The sequence below is a fragment of the Astyanax mexicanus genome, chromosome 12, assembly GCF_023375975.1.
Source record: "Astyanax mexicanus isolate ESR-SI-001 chromosome 12, AstMex3_surface, whole genome shotgun sequence".
Classification (NCBI taxonomy): domain Eukaryota; kingdom Metazoa; phylum Chordata; class Actinopteri; order Characiformes; family Acestrorhamphidae; genus Astyanax; species Astyanax mexicanus.
In genome coordinates, this window is record NC_064419.1 from 31,579,654 (window position 1) to 31,595,522 (window position 15,869).

General features: G+C 39.5%; 1 protein-coding gene across 1 annotated transcript in view; it reads left to right on the plus strand.

The window, feature by feature from the left end:
- Window positions 1–7,935, plus strand: part of glt1d1 (glycosyltransferase 1 domain containing 1) — a 94,033-nt gene extending 86,098 nt beyond the window's left edge. The window contains exon 12 of the mRNA XM_022670489.2: window positions 4,289–7,935. Within this exon, the coding sequence (XP_022526210.1) occupies window positions 4,289–4,435 (147 nt within the window). The 3' untranslated portion in view covers window positions 4,436–7,935. The remainder of the gene's footprint in view (window positions 1–4,288) is intronic.
- Window positions 7,936–15,869: the final 7,934 nt, after the last annotated feature.

Genomic DNA, 15,869 nt, shown 5'->3' on the forward strand with positions numbered 1-15,869 from the left:
CCGCTGCTAAATCTCACAGCGAGGGGGCGGGGCTTCCCCAACAGCAAACTGCCTCTGCTCCGCGCGCCGCAAAACCAGCAAGCTGATTGGCTGTTTCTACTGAGAGGCGTGACTTAATACCTGAACCGGCTCCGTGATTGGTCCGGTCTGTCTCCTCATTAATAGTACAGCTGATCTGAGCCAACTGATATCATTTTTGGGGGGGACAAATCCACCTGTTTCTAATATCCCCCCCGGTTCCTACGCCTATGTACACAGCAAATTACCCAACCCACTTATTAGAACTCTACCTATCACTAGTGATGCCCCAACACCAGGAGGGTGAAGACTAGCACATGCCTCCTTTAACACATGAAGTCAGCCACCATCTCTTTTCAAACTGCTGCTGATGCAGCATTTCCGAGTAGCATCACAGAGCGCTAGGAGTAAAGCACAGCATCCTGGTTCTGATACATCAGCTCATAGATGCCTTGTGCTGAGTGTCATCACCCTTTGGAGTGATGTGGGGAGAGAGCGCCATCTACCCACCAGAAAGAGAGCAAGGCCAATTGTGCTCCCTCAGGGCTCCGGTAGCTGATGGCAAGCTACATGAACAGGATTCGAAACGGCGATCTTCTGATCATAATTCTTCTCCAAGTTTAATGTCTGTTACTATTCCTGCCACAAGCTCAGTAACTGTTTGTATTCTTATCTCAGTCGCTGTCCTTAATTCTATCCCAGTCTGAGACTCTTTCCGTATTCCTGTCCCAATCTTAGTCTCTATACTTCATTCTTTCCCAGTCTGAGAGCCTTCCCGTATTCCTGTCCGAATCTTAGTCTCTGTCCCCTATTCCTGTCTCTGTCTCAGTCTGTATGCCTATTTCTATGCCAGTATCTGTCCCAATTTGTATCCCAATCTCAGTTACTGTCCTTTTTTTCACTACAGTTTCATTTTCTGATTTTATTCCTTTCCCAGTTTGAGACTTTTTCCATATTCATTTGTCTTTTTTTCTCTATATCTTTTCTAATCTTGGTCTCCTTCCTTGTTTCTGTCCTTAATCTTATCTCGGTCTCAGTCAGTATACCTGTAATAATTCCATTCTCTGAGCTAATGTATGTCCTGGTTTTAATCTTTAATTCTTTTCCTGTCTTAGTATTAGGTTATTAGCCTGTGATGCTGAACCTCAGGAATCCCTCAGGAGGTTTAGCAAGTCACTATATCACAGAGTGCCACAACTCTCTTTCCCAATTCTTGCCCTGTTCTTAGTATGCACCTGCTTTTATTTCTCTCCCAGTATCAGTCTCTGTCCCTTTTCTGGTCACAGTATCTGCTCTTTGTCCTGTTCCAATCTGTTTTTATTCTAGTTTTTTGACAAGACCATGTAGACCATGTTTTTGCTGGGCACAGATGGAATTTGACTTGTGTCATAGAATGCCACAACCCTGCCAAAGAAAAGAAATCAGAATATCCTAATTCCTATTCTAATCTTAGTATCTTTCCTTAGTTCTATCCCAGTTTAAGTGTCTGTCCTTTTTCATGAGCTAGTCTCAGGATTTGTTTTTATTCCTCTTCCAGTCTCATTTTTTTGTATCTGTTCCTTTCTCAGTTTGGGTCTCTAATCTTCAATCTTTAAACCTCTTTTTCCTTATTCCTGTCTCTGTTCTAGTTTGTTTAGTCATTCCTATCTAAATGTGTCCTTATTCTTATCCCAGTCACAAAGTATGTCCTTTATACCTATCCCAGTCTCAGCCTCTGTTCCAAAATCTTTCTCAGTGTCAGTCTCAGTACTTATTCCACTTCCAATCTTAATCGATTTCCCCCCTCATGTCTAGCTCTTATGGTCAAGACTGCATGTGCTTATTTTGGCACAGTATTAGTTACAGCAGAAACAGACATTGCTTTACATTTTCAAGAAGATCTCAGAGACCTATGGGAGGCGGATGTAATCAGTCTGTCGTGCTGGCAGAGTTATTTGGCTGCTCTGTCCGTTTTGCATTAGGACGGAATAAAAGGGCCATTGTTTACAGGCCCTGTGCCCCTATAGCTCTCAGTCCAGCAGATGCCACTCCACTTTATCCCTCTGAAGGTGCCAAACAAGGCCTTCTGCGGCGTCTCTGCAGTGCAGCGAGGGTGCCATTATTGGGTTTAATCCGGTGATATTTTCCTGTTGGCCCCCGACTGCTCTGGAGAAGACAGCTGGTATTTTGTAATTGTCATTGTTTATTTGTTTTCCTGGCAGCCCTCATAAAGTTGGGTTTTGGAAGGGGAGGTGATGATTGTTAGAAAAGGCGAGGAAGGCTCTCTGAATGAAGGCGAGCTGACACAGATGCCACAATTCAATTAGAGATGATGAGGTATGAATAAACAAGCATCACCCACAAAGCCCAGCGTGGGTCCCTGCGGTGGAGCTGTTTTGAATACTCCGCTCAGCTTGACTGCATTAGCTTGTCTAGGTCTAATCAAGGTAAATAAAGGCTTCTTTTTTTATTTGGCAAGAAAAATGATTCACAGAGAGACAGAGTTATATAAAGGTATAGTTGTCATAGTTTCACTGGTGTAGTAACATCAGAGTTACATATCAACTGACATGTTGGCAGTCTTTACTTTTAATAAGCATACTTTTTAAAGAATGCATCAGTTTACATCATTTTACACAGGAGCTAGTAGTTAGTATCAAGCCCCATGACTTTTTTTTGCCATGAATACCGCTCTTGAACCGGTGTGTATGTTTGGCCTCCTACATTGAATGTGGATGTGGTTTTAGCAAGAGTCGCTTCCCTGTTTGTACAGACAACTCTAGCCAGAAGCTGCCTGTCACAATCATTGCCACCCACTGCACTGTCCACTTTAAGTGGTAATGCCTTTTACTCTATGATGTAATGTTTGCCCTGTACATTTGTGATACTGTGAACCCACTCTCAGGCCTCACTTAAACTCTGATAATTTACATCATCTTGCCATAAGCATGTTGGCCACTGTTCAACCTGTGCAATACAATAACGCCTCACAACTTATACAGGTGTGGACATTCCCAAGTCGTCCTCATACAGGAATTTGTCAAGAGTTAATTACTTGAATTTCTTGCCCTAATATTGTATTTAAGAGCATCAGTTGTTATGTGAAGAGATACAGTTGGTATACAGTGAATTTCTATTTGAAAATAGAAAATAATAGTCAATTTTCATACATAAGACATTATAAGGCACATTATACGACACTAGTAAGGAACAGGGGTGCCACCATGTTTTTCTTCTAATTTAACAGGTTTTGCTGTGAGTGTTCCGGTAATGTTGCAGGGTGATATTAGCTAGCGGTTTGTCCCACATAGCTTGTTTTAACACAAGGTTAGCTGGTTAATGCTAATTCTCCTCCAGCAGTGCTAGCCGGGGTAAGCAGCAGGCTACAGTATAATAATAATCACCTCTGAATGGCGAAAGAGCTAGCACTTAGCTTGGTTGGTGGCTAATAATAATGCTGCTCCAGCAGTGCTAGCCGTGGTTATCAGCAGGCTACAGGCTGATAATATGTAGCTCTAAATGGCGAAAGAGCTAGAGCTTAGCAACTAATGCTAATACTGCTGGAAAACTAAATCGAAACTCTTGTATATACAGTGTAGTGGCTTTACTGCTTCAGATTATAAGGTGCCCTGTAATTATTGGGATAATTAAAGGATTTTAAATGCGCCTTATAGTGCGGTAAATACGTTAATGTTTTAACCCATATTATCACAAAAACTTCTCAACTAATTGAAAAAAAATGACTTCAAGAAATAATGGTCAGTAAATAAAAAAGAAATTGAGAATTTTAAAAGTATCCTCAAGTGCAGTCGCAATGACCATCAAAAACGTTATGTTCAAACTGGCTCTCATCAAGACCTGCCCAGTAAAAAAAGACCAAGAGTTACCTTTGTTGCACAGGACAGGGTTATCAGGGTTAACGGCAGCCAATAATCATTTAGATGGTCAGCTTGTTCTGTGCTTTACATCAGTGTTTTCATTAATATATCTCCAAAGCTTTCCTTATAAGAGTCTCGTTTTTTCTTACAGTTAACATCATCATCAACACCAGGTTTGGTGAATCAGTAAATCAGTGCTTAATTTTATTAAATTAGGTTACTGATGATGGAATTGGAACACATCCACTGGACCACTGGCTGGAAACCTCCAAGAGAAAACTGAAACCATAATTTTTTTTTTCAAACTAGCTTACATGATCATAGCTCATGATCTACGTTCTTTTAGAAATTCTTTTGACTTTTTACTGTAGTTAATATTTAAACATTTTATTTTATATCTTGTTCATTTACAGGAGTTTGTGAGCCTGTCCAAACGGCTGCTAAGTGACTCTAAACTTCAGGAGACCCTCAGGAGGGAAGGAAAGCGCTACGTCACAGAGTACCACAACCCTGCCAAAGAGAGAGAGACCTACCAGAAGCTGGTGGACAGACTACACTGACATTGTGATGGACTTTATCACCAGTTAATTTTACAAATGTTCAACAGGTATCCTAAATCTTTTAGCTCATCTGAATGTGGGAATTTCAAAAGCCTTAAAACTATTTTTGTAAGTGGTCTTATGCTTACATTTTAAATTACTATATGAAGCCAACAGTGTAGAACAGTCACCAGATCTGTGCATACAATTAAGAGTAAAGAGTTTTGGGACACATGCTTGATCTTCGACACACGTTTCACAGCCTTTTTACCAGAGATGTTTTTAATGTGTTATTGATGAGTTCAGCTACTGGTTGAAATATGAAGGAGGTTCTGAATGAATGAATGAATGAATGCAATGTGTGTCTGTTTATTAATACAGTCCTACTTTTCAACATAAAGAGAAATCAGTTTGCTGTTTCTTCTGTTTCGTCTGTGTCGAGGAGGGTCAAACTCCCATTGATGTGGAGATCTGTGCAAGTGCAGTTACCATTATGCATTTTCGAGACAAACACTGCAAACTATTCATGAAATGTTTTTAATCAGATTGTTTCAGTTATTTTAAGTATGTTTTTGAAATGGTAATTTGCCCTTAATATTTAAATATATATTTGTCCCTCACCATTCATGAAAATAAAAGCGTTGTCTCATATGACTGGAGACAACTACCTATTTTTCGCACTATAAGGTGCACTTAAAATCCTTAAAAATGTTTTCAAAAATCATTAGTGCGCCTTTTAATTCAGTTAGTCTTATGTATGAGTTTTACAAGTCAGGTTGTAAGGAGAGGTAAAGCCACTCTGCTGAAGTGCAGCATTATACAAGAGTTTCAGTTTAGCAGCATTAGCATCACAGCTAACTGCACTAAGCGCTAGCTCTAGCTCTATTGCCGTTCAGAGGTAAGTATTATTAAAGTATTATCAGCCTTTAGCCTTCTGCTAAACCCCGGCTAGCACTGCTGGAGCAGCATTAGCATTAGCCACTAACCGCACTAAGCACTAGCTCTTTTTCCGTTCAGAGTTGAGTATTATCGGCCTGTAGCCTGCTGCTTATTCTCACTGCTGGAGCAGCATTAGCATTACCTGCTAACCACGCTAAGCGCTAGCCCTCTCACTGTTTAGAGGTGAGTATTCTCATCCTGTAGCTTGTGTTTTTTCTTTGTTAAAAAACAAGCTACCTGGGGCCAACCGCTAGCTTATATCGCCCTGGCTTACCGGAACACTCAAGGTTCCTCAGTGTAGCTCTGTTGGGCAGCATTCGCCGCTAACCGTGGCTAGCGAAAGTGGTGAGCCGCTATGACAATGCTGCTGCACCCTGCCTTAGTGTAAATCTGGAAATCTGGAATCTAAGCTTACTGTAAATAAACGTAAGTGTTTTACTCACCCAAATAAACCGTTTTCAGGAGAGAATGTTTAGAATTACAGTTTACTTAACTAACTTAACAGTTTAAATAATTAGAGTAGCTTAGAATTAGAAGGAAAACATGGCGTCACCCCTGTTCCTTACTAGTGTTGCATAATGCGCCTTATAATTCGTGTTAAGTATGAAAGAAGACCAGAAAATAGACCTTTATTGATAGTGCGCCTTATAATCCGGTGCGTCTTATAGTGAGAAAAATACGGTAACTGCCCAAGGCTGTTGCAAAGATGAACGCAAAGTAAACATACTTGCCTATTGGGACTTGATGTTATATTTCTTTCAGTAAATGGAGAAATCGGGACATTATCCAATCACCAAATATGTATGTTAATACCAGGTGTGCACAAGCTCTAATATTGACATTGGCATTGATATTAAATGGTGTTTTTAGGATTGTGTTGCACTGAATGATAAGAAAGGACACACTAGATATACATTTACTTCAAAGAGGAATTAGCCTTGGTTATTTTTATTTTTTTTCTTTAGGTTTATACATTTTTAAAGCCTTTTCTGACATCATAGCTTTGACCAGTCTTTCCAGTGAAGACAGGCTTTTTAAATCCAGATGTCCAGGGTCCATTTCATCACTTACAAACAGTCCATTGCATCATCCAGCTGAAGCATGCAGCGACTGTTTGCAGGGAAAAAGAAATACTTGCAAAGTGTTGAGAAACGGAGATAAACTGCTGCTACCCCCAGTGTTACTCTGGGAAAGCATTTATCATGTTAGACAGCCTTTTCCTTTTTCAGATAACTGGTTATTACTTAGATGATAACATGTTTTATACTGTTTACCTTGAGGAAACATGATCCATGTACCTGTACAATGTTTTTTACACCTTTATATATATAAAAATTCAATGCAGGTGATGTTGTATGTAGTCTTGAGGTGCTTTGGGGTTCGGTGTGCCTAAATAAGGCCTTTTTTAATCAGGTTTGGGGTTGATTTTCATATACTTGATGTATCTGTATGTATTTGAAGGTGATCTGATTTCATAGAATATTTATTATCTTCAGTTTATAAAGCATTCTGTCAGTAATCTGGGATAAAATAATATACAGTGCAATGCTAGAGTGCAAGAGTCAGAGACCACACAACATTTATTAACTTTCCAGTCTAAACAGCCACAGGATATTAAATAGAAGATATTCTGTTGGTGTGCAAGACCTGGTAGACCTCCTTTCAGGTAAACAAGACGTAAAGGCTTTCATTTTTTCAGAGAGATGGAAGAAATTCCAGCTCCATTTGTTCTAGATCCAAAAACATCCACAAGAATTTGAGTCCATCCTTTACCTCTGCTGTGGGTCTGATGTCTGAAGGATGTGAAGCTGTTAATAATGCTCTACAGAGACTGTCAAACTTCTGAAGCTGCTGAGATTCTCAGAACAATAGGCTGACAAAGACGCTTCGTCTTCTAAAAGTGAACTTTGAAATTGTGCGGAAATCCCATTGCAGATTTTAGAACACTCCCACCACCATGTTTAACAGATGAGGTTGGTATGTTTTAGATTGTGAACAAGGAGTGTGCAAAAAACACCCCGCCATTACATTTAACAGATGGACTGGTACACCGGTAGTTTGGATTGTGGGCAGAAGGTGTGGAAAATTCTTTCTGCAGATTTTAGAATACCCCCACCACCATGTTTAACATATAGATTTGTATAATTTGGATCTTGGGCAGGAGGTATGAAAAATCTTCTTGCAGATTTAAGAACACTCCCACGACCATGTTTAACATATGAGGATTGATATGTTTTAGATTGTGACCAAGGATTGTGGAAAAATCTCCTGCAGATTGTAGAACACCCCCACCACCATGTTTAACAGATGTATGTCTTGGAACTTAGGTAGGATGTGTGAAAAAAGGTCCTTTAGATACATGCAGAAGAACTCAATGAGAGTCTCCTGATAGAAATGAAAGTTTTATTAAAGATAAAGTTAAATGTGCCGAAAACTTTATTTAAATCTGCAAAGGGTTAATAAAAAAAGGTCTCTGATTTTTGCACAGTACTCTGTAATACCAAATGTTAAATACAGTGATATTCATTGTCTTTTTGTCTTTACACACAACTACAAAATTAAAGACCTAGACCAACTTTGAATCTGTCTGTCTGTCTTCCAATCTAGCTACACACTGACATGCAGGATGTAAATTAATCATAAAATGTTAGTTAGGAGGATGTGTGGGAATGTTGTGAGGTGATATCTTGTAAGGTTCAACGCTCATGGCATGATGGTGGGTGCCAGATGAATGGGGAATTTAATATGTTTCACTCCACCGAAAAAAAAATAAATATGTGAACTGTAAATATGCCATAGAAGGCATTACCACCCAGGGTGGACAGCGTAGTGCATAGTAATTATTGTGACTGTCGATATCTTGTTAGAATTGTCTATGCAAACAGACAAACAAGGCTGGAAAAAAATCACATCCATATTCAATGCCTGAGACCATAGGTTTAGGTTCCAAAGGACATAATAATACAAATAATAATTAATATATAATATATATATTATATGAAGTAATACATATATTATATATAAGTAATACATGTAAAATATATACTGAGCAGATTGTGAACATCTCGTTATTGAAAAACACAGCATTTCAGTTCAGCTACATTAAAACACAATTTAATTAGAGCTTCTAATTTCCTCGTTAGAAAGCTGCTAATTAAAAAGTCTTATTCTCTTTCTTGTTACTGTCTAAAGCACAATAATCAAATGCGTTTTTTACCTCATACATCTGTATCTTAATGCCATGCCTGAGGGGCAATCATGTTCTCTTTGTAGTCTTAATGTCTTCTGGAAAAGGGCTCCAGCAGCTGCTTCCATCTGGCAGTTACTGACCATTTATTTAGCAGTGTTTGTCTGCTTTTCTTTACAATAGCAGTCTAGCGTTGTTTGCTTCTGTGAGTTTGACTATAACCTCACATATCAGAGTTCATATTTTAGAGCAGGGGTGTCCAAACTACGGCCCCGGGCCATTTGCTGCCCGTTTCCTTTTTTGAAGCGGCCCGCAAGGTAATTTAGAAATAAAATGAAAGTTGGCCCGCAGGTTTTTTATAATGTGAGATTCAAAGTTTAAAGGATAGGTGTCAGAAAACGGGCCAAAGAGTCTAAAAGTGCAGAGAATGCGCAGTTGTAGCGCGAAAAACGGACCAAAGAGTCTATATGCGGTGAGAATGCGCAGTTTTGTAGCATGGAAAATGGACCAAATAATCTAAAAGTGGCGAGAGTGCTCAGTTGTAGCTCAGAAAACGGGCCAAAGAGTCTAAAAGCTGCGAGAATCCACAGTTGTAGCTCAGAAAACGGGCCAAAGAGTCTAAAAGCTGCGAGAGTGCACATATATTTCCAACAAAAAAAAGTTTGGTCACCCCTGGTTTAGAGAGTTCAGAGTTTAGCTTAGATTCTATCAGGTCACTCCAGGTCTCCAGGGCAACCCCCCTCCCTATCATGTAGCTTGCCATCAGCTGCCAGAGACCAGAGAGAGTACAATTGAACTTGCTCTCTTTGGGTGGGTAGATTGCATCACTCCTAGGGTGATGTCGATCAGCACAAGGCTGCGTCTGTGAGCTGATGTATCAGAACCGAGTCGCTGCGCTTTCCTCCGAGTGCACTGTGATGCTACTCAGCAATGCTGCATCAGCATAAGTTAGAAAAGAGGCTGTGTCTGACTTCACATGTATCAGAGATATACGGCTGATTAGCAACTGAATGGGACAGTGGGGCAGTGGGACAGTTGGCTGTGGGAAAGTAGGAGAAAGTGGGGAAAATATTGAAATAAAAGAAAAAAACATATCAGAGTGCAGATGAGTTTAGTTTAGGCTTTACTTTTCTGGGTTTTCTCAGGATAAAGGTTTGCGTCATATATAGTTGTATACGTCATATATATATATATATATATATATATATATATATATATGTGTGTGTTTGATCCTCTTTTCTAACAGTTCTGCCAGTGAAGCTGTGCTTTACAGTGGGGATATTGTGTGCTTTAGGTGATTTGCTGCTCTGTGTTTTTACGCCAAATGTTCAGCTTTATATTCAAAGCCCACTGCTGTTTATTAAGGTGGTCTGAAGGTCTTTTGACTTGCACAAAATTTCAATGTAAACAATGTATTCTTCAAATGAATATCCAGATGTATGTATGAAAAGGCTACAGGAGACCAATTTCCAGATTTGAAGTTCACGCAGGTGGCAGGCATCGCTGGGTCTTACTCTATAGCTGATCAGTGAATAAAATACATTTCAGTGTCCAAAATGCCCATTAGTGGTGGTTGGAAATTACCCAGCTAGGGTTAGCAACCTTACTGAAGCTCAGTGATTACCTGTTCAGCAGAAAAACTGTGAGCCCTTTTCATTCAAAAGTGTTGATCACAAAAAATTAAGAGATTACAGTTTCTGAATCAGTTTCTCTGATTTCGCTATTTATAGGTATATGTTTAAGTAAAATTAAACACGGACAACGGACAAATTACTACGGACAACATTTCTCCCAAATTCCAAATTAAAATAGTGCATTTAAAGCATTTATGTACAGACATGACATAAAAAAGATGCAGAGCTTTCAGACCTCAAATAATGCAAAGACAACAAGTTCATATTCATGAAGTTTTAAGAGTTCAGATATCAGTATTTGGTGGAATAACCCTGTTTTTTTATCACAGTTTTTATGCATCTTGGCATGTTCTCCTCCACCAATCTTACACACTGCTTTTGAATAACTTTATGCCCCTCCTGGTGCAAAAAATCAAGCTTGGTTTGATGGCTTGTGATCATCCATTTTCCTTTTGATTATAATCCAGAGGTTTTTAATTTGGTAAAATCAAAGAAACTCATACCTTTTATTTATTTATTTTTATTTTGTTTTCCAGAGCTGTATCATAATGCTGGTCGTAATTTCACTTTCTCTTTTTAAAAAATACTTTTCTCTTGTTTATTTAGATGAGTATAGCACTTCTGTTTATTCACAGTAAGCTTAGATTTCCAGTTTTCGACTAAGGCTAACTGCTAGTGCTAGCAGGACGTAAATGCTGCCTGACAGTGCTACACTGAGGAACCCTGAGTGCTCCGGTAAGCTAGGGTGCTGTTAGCTAGCAAATATACATCCCATATAGCTTGTTTTAACAAAGTAAATGCGCAGGCTGCAGTCTAATATACTCAACTCTCAACAGCTAAAGAGCTAGCTAGCGCTTACTGCGGTTAGCGGCTAATGTTAATGCTGCTCCAGCAGTGCTAGCCAGGGTTAACAGCAGGCTACAATCCAATAATACTTACCTCTGATAGGCAAAAGAGCTAGTGCTTAGCGTGCAATGTTAGCGGCTAATGCTAATATTGCTGTAGTCTGTGGAACTGATCTGGAAATCTTGTAAAAAGCTGTACTTCAGTGGAGTGTTTTTACTATTCCTTACAACCTGTCTGGTAAAATTTATACATAATGCACACTGATGATTTTGATGATTTTTTGGGAAAATTAAAGGATTTTAAGTGTGCCATATAGTAAGAAAAATACGGTAGTTGGAAGCATTTTTAAAACATTGTCCCAAGGCTTTTATTTAAAGCCTTGATAATGAATTTATCTCCAACCACCGACTCAGTCCTGCTATCTTCTGAGCCACAGTTGGCCATGTGTCATTCAGTCACTCTTTCAGCCGGTGTTCCTGTCCGGCTCTGTTGGGTGGAGTGTGTGCTGGAGCTGATTCTTTCCTGGTTTGAGTTTTAAATTAAATCCACACTCTGCTGAATATAACACACAGCAGCAGTGAAGTGTGGGATGCAATTTCTGTCTGGATTCGCTCCAAATCTGACACACACGTTTCCGCTCACAGGGAACAGGGAGTTCTACATATTGATTTGCGAAAGAAACAAATATACATAATGGGAATATGGACGTTTTTTTGTTTCTGCAGTCAGAATGAGGCACAATGAGGAAGTATAGCTTATTGAAAGTGTCGGAGCTTGTTGAAATATTAGACAGAAGCATGCACTACAGATTAAAGCCTGTAGTAAATGTGTTGGAGGTGCTGAAATACATCTCTCACTGCGGCTCTGCTATTCAGACGAGATCTCCTCTGATTGAATTCCCATCTGTAAAATGCGGCAAAACACCGGGAGTGAATTACTCTGCAGCTGCGTGCATCACGACAAACTAGAAGCTAATTAGAAACAGAAAGCCATTCGTTTTTTTTTTTTTTTTGAAAAGAAAAAAAAAAATCGCTAACAACATACCTTTAAATCAGAGCCGAGAACCAGTGAGGCTGAAAGAGCGGTGGGAAATCAATTAAACGTCTATCTTCATAATCGACATCCATCTCTGCTTAATAGACTACTGAAAACGGAGTGATTACATATTTGATTTTCCGTGCTCTAATAGTAACTCACTCGCTCGGAAACTGAGAGCGATTAGAAGAAATTTTGGGTTGTACAGACAACACTTTCCTTAGAGAACAGAGAACATAAATTAAAGGTCAGAAATATGAAACAAGAATAGTTTGACCATAGATGTGAACTTTTATTTCCAAAATATTCACTCGTCTGCCCTTCCATGCATTAGAACTTGAGTGACATCCCATTCTTAATCCATAAGGTTTAATATATAAATTTAACTCCTCCGCAAAGGATTTCCACAAGGTTTAGGAGTGTGTTTATGGTTTATAGGGGTAGGCTATAGGGTTTTTTTGTCCAATTTATTTGTGGTGTTAGACACTAAGCTTCCACACCAAACTCGTTCATCCATGTCTTTATAGCACTGGTGTGCAGTCGTCATGTTCTCGCAAAGTTGGGAGCATGAAATTGTCTAAAGTGTCTAGCGATCTATAGGAGAAGCATCAATCATGCACTGCACAGCTTGATTTAGGGCATGTCGGAATGACTTTGCTATCATAACAATGGGAAAAGTACACCTTGTGCGTCTTGAAACGTGCAAAAGGCATGTACTAATTATTTTAAATAGAAATGGGGGTGTTTTGGGTGTAACATGCAATAATCCAAGCAGTGTGTCACTTGCCATTCACTTGCTAAGAGCCAGGTGTGCTCTGGTTTTGCCGTTTTGGTATCTTAACGGCGCAGTGCTTCTGCACTTATCAGCAGAGGAAACTGACCTGTGCGTTCATGCTGTGAAGGTGCACAAGCAGGTCATTTACAGGAACAGCAATGTTATTTTATTGTGTATTCTGTTTGATGATGTAAAAGTTTGGTTTGTGCACTGTTGCGTGTCTTTGTGTGTTTGTGTAAAATGAGCAAGGGTATACACGCGTTGAAAACACGTTGCCAAGATAGCAATGCATGTCTGACTGTTGTCAGGGTTCAAATCAGTCAGTGGTACATCTGTGTTTTCTCTTGCCAAGATAGCAATACACCAGAAATCTACCTGATCACACCTCACTTCCAGACCACCATACCCATCAGTGTAGATATATGCATAGATATATTCATATGCGTCGTTGCTATTTAAATGATGCAGGCAGAAAGCGTGAAAATAGACTGTTGGCAGGTTGTAAGATAGTAACAGGACTGGTATGTTTCATTACTTCATTACATTCAATACATTTCAGCTATTAATTAAAAAAATAGGGTTAAGGGTTTAGTGTCCCTTTCATATGTCCAACTTCTGTGCGTGGACATGTTTTAATGGTGTTTGGATGCACAAAAAAATATAGAACATACTGTAATCAATTGGTATCTCTAACAGTGCTAAATAGAACAATGCTAACAATGCTAGCTGTATTCTGAACATTTACCTGTAAGACCTGTCAACTTGAGTGTGCTACATCATGTTAATTAGATTTTAATTTCTTTTTCTATTTTTAAAAATGATTTTAAAATATCCATATCTCAGTAATACAAGTAACTAAAGACCTGAAGTTTTGTTTACACTGTGTTATATTTCTGCACTTATTTGTGGTGTAGTACCACTGTGGACCCTATGATAAAACTCCTGCTTTATTAGGAAGAATATTAATTAGTATACCACCCCTCGCAACTTTTTAGACATTTATAAGAAGAAAAAAAAAGAAACATCGGTGTGTAATAAATTAAATTCTTAGCTCGATGTCACGCTCTCCTATCTGTCAACAGCAGACAGGACACATTTGCATGACAGATTACCTGTAACCCAGATCCATAAAAAAACAGTAATGACTCTAACAGCTGCTTTGACCTCAGTAAATAAGACTTGCAAATGAACTTATTTGCATCATATTCATCCCCTGCAAATCGCCCATTAAAAGCCCGACACATCTCATCAGCTTAGCGGGTCGGCAACCCGACATCCCAGGTAGATTGAAGGTTAAATTGATTTGCTACTTTAGATTATGTAAAAGGTTGAACGTCTTAAACTCGGGGAGGTGGATTAGGTTGGTGTTTTGATGCGGAGGCATTGTTTTTATGGCCCCAAAACGGATTTGATTTCACACTTGACAGCTGCTGACACTGGTAGACCTTAAGAACCTTTCTGTAGAGTGTGAGTAGTGTTTACATTGTGGATTATAGATTAGGCATTAAATCCGTTCATCCACATAATGTATCCAACAAAAGTGAGTACACCCCTCACAAAAATATGTTTGAATATATCTTTAGAATAGCCAGTGTGCAGCTTGTATAGCAGTATAGATTTACTGTCCTCTGAAAATAACTCAACACACAGCCATTAATGTCTACACATCTGTCAACAAAAGTTCAAATTGTGCCCAAATGTGCCATTGTCCCTTCCTGGTGTCATGTGACTCCCTAGAGTTTCAAGTTCCTAGATGTGAAGGGGGAGAAGGGTTGTTAAACTCTATGTTTTGGGTACAATTCTCTCATTCTGGCCACTGGATATTCATTATGGCACCTCATGGCAAAGACCTCTCTGAGGGTGTGAGAAACAGAAAGAAGGGTTGCTCTTCAGAAAGATGGCCTTGGCCATAAGACGTTGCTATTGCTCTAAAACGGAGCTACAGCATGCTAGCCAACGTCTGGCCTACAGTGATTTTCCAGGACATGATCCACTCAAAACAGACCAAAGAAGTTGAGTCCAAGTTTAGCGCCATATCTAGAGGTTGGCTTTAAAACAATAGACGTATGAGTGCTGCCAGCATTGCTGCAGAGCTTGAAGAAGTGGGAGGCCTGCCTGCAGTGCTCAGAACGTACCCAGCATACTGCATCAACTCTATCTGCATGGCTGTCATTTTAGAAGGTAGCTGAGGCTGACACACACAAAAGCCCAAGAGCATGGATTACTGGTACCATGTCTTATGGTCTGATTAGACCAAGATAAACTTATTTAGCTCAGCATTTGTGGTGGTAGCATCATAGTCTGGAGCTGAATGAGTACTGGACACACTACTGTGTGTACTTTCCCTTCAGAAACTGGGCTGTATAGCAGTTTTCCAACAACATAAAAACCCTGAAAACACTTCCAAGATGGCAACTGCCTTGCTGAGGAAGCTAAAGAGATAAAGATGGTGGACTGGCCAAGTATGTCTGCAGAGCTATCTCCAATTGAGCATTTGTGAGGCATCCTCAATCAGAAGGTGGAAGAGTGCAAGATGTGTAACATCCAGCGCCATGATGTAATCATGAAGGAGTGGAAGAGGATTCCAGTCGCAACATGTGCACCTTTGGTGAATTTCATACCCAAGAGAGTTGCAGTAGCAGTGCTGGAAAATAATGGTGGTCACACAAATTTTTGAGACGTTGGCCACAATTTGGACATGTTCACAAGTGTGGCCAGATATTTGGACATTAACGACGGTGTATTGAGTTTTTTTTTTTGTTGTAACAAGAAAAGATATAAGATTTGTTGAAATATGAGGTGTGCTCACTTTGGTTGGATACTGTATCAAATCTATTCATCAACAACAATATGATAAATGATATACCACATATCACTTAATAGATCTTTGCACTGATGCAGTGGTGGCTCAGTGGTTAGAGCTCTGGGTTATTGATGACAGGGTTGTGGGTTTGCTAACAAGCTGGCTATGTTGGGTCCCTGAGCATGACCATTAAAGCCAGGGATACACTGTGTGATTTTTGCCCCATTTTTTGCCCA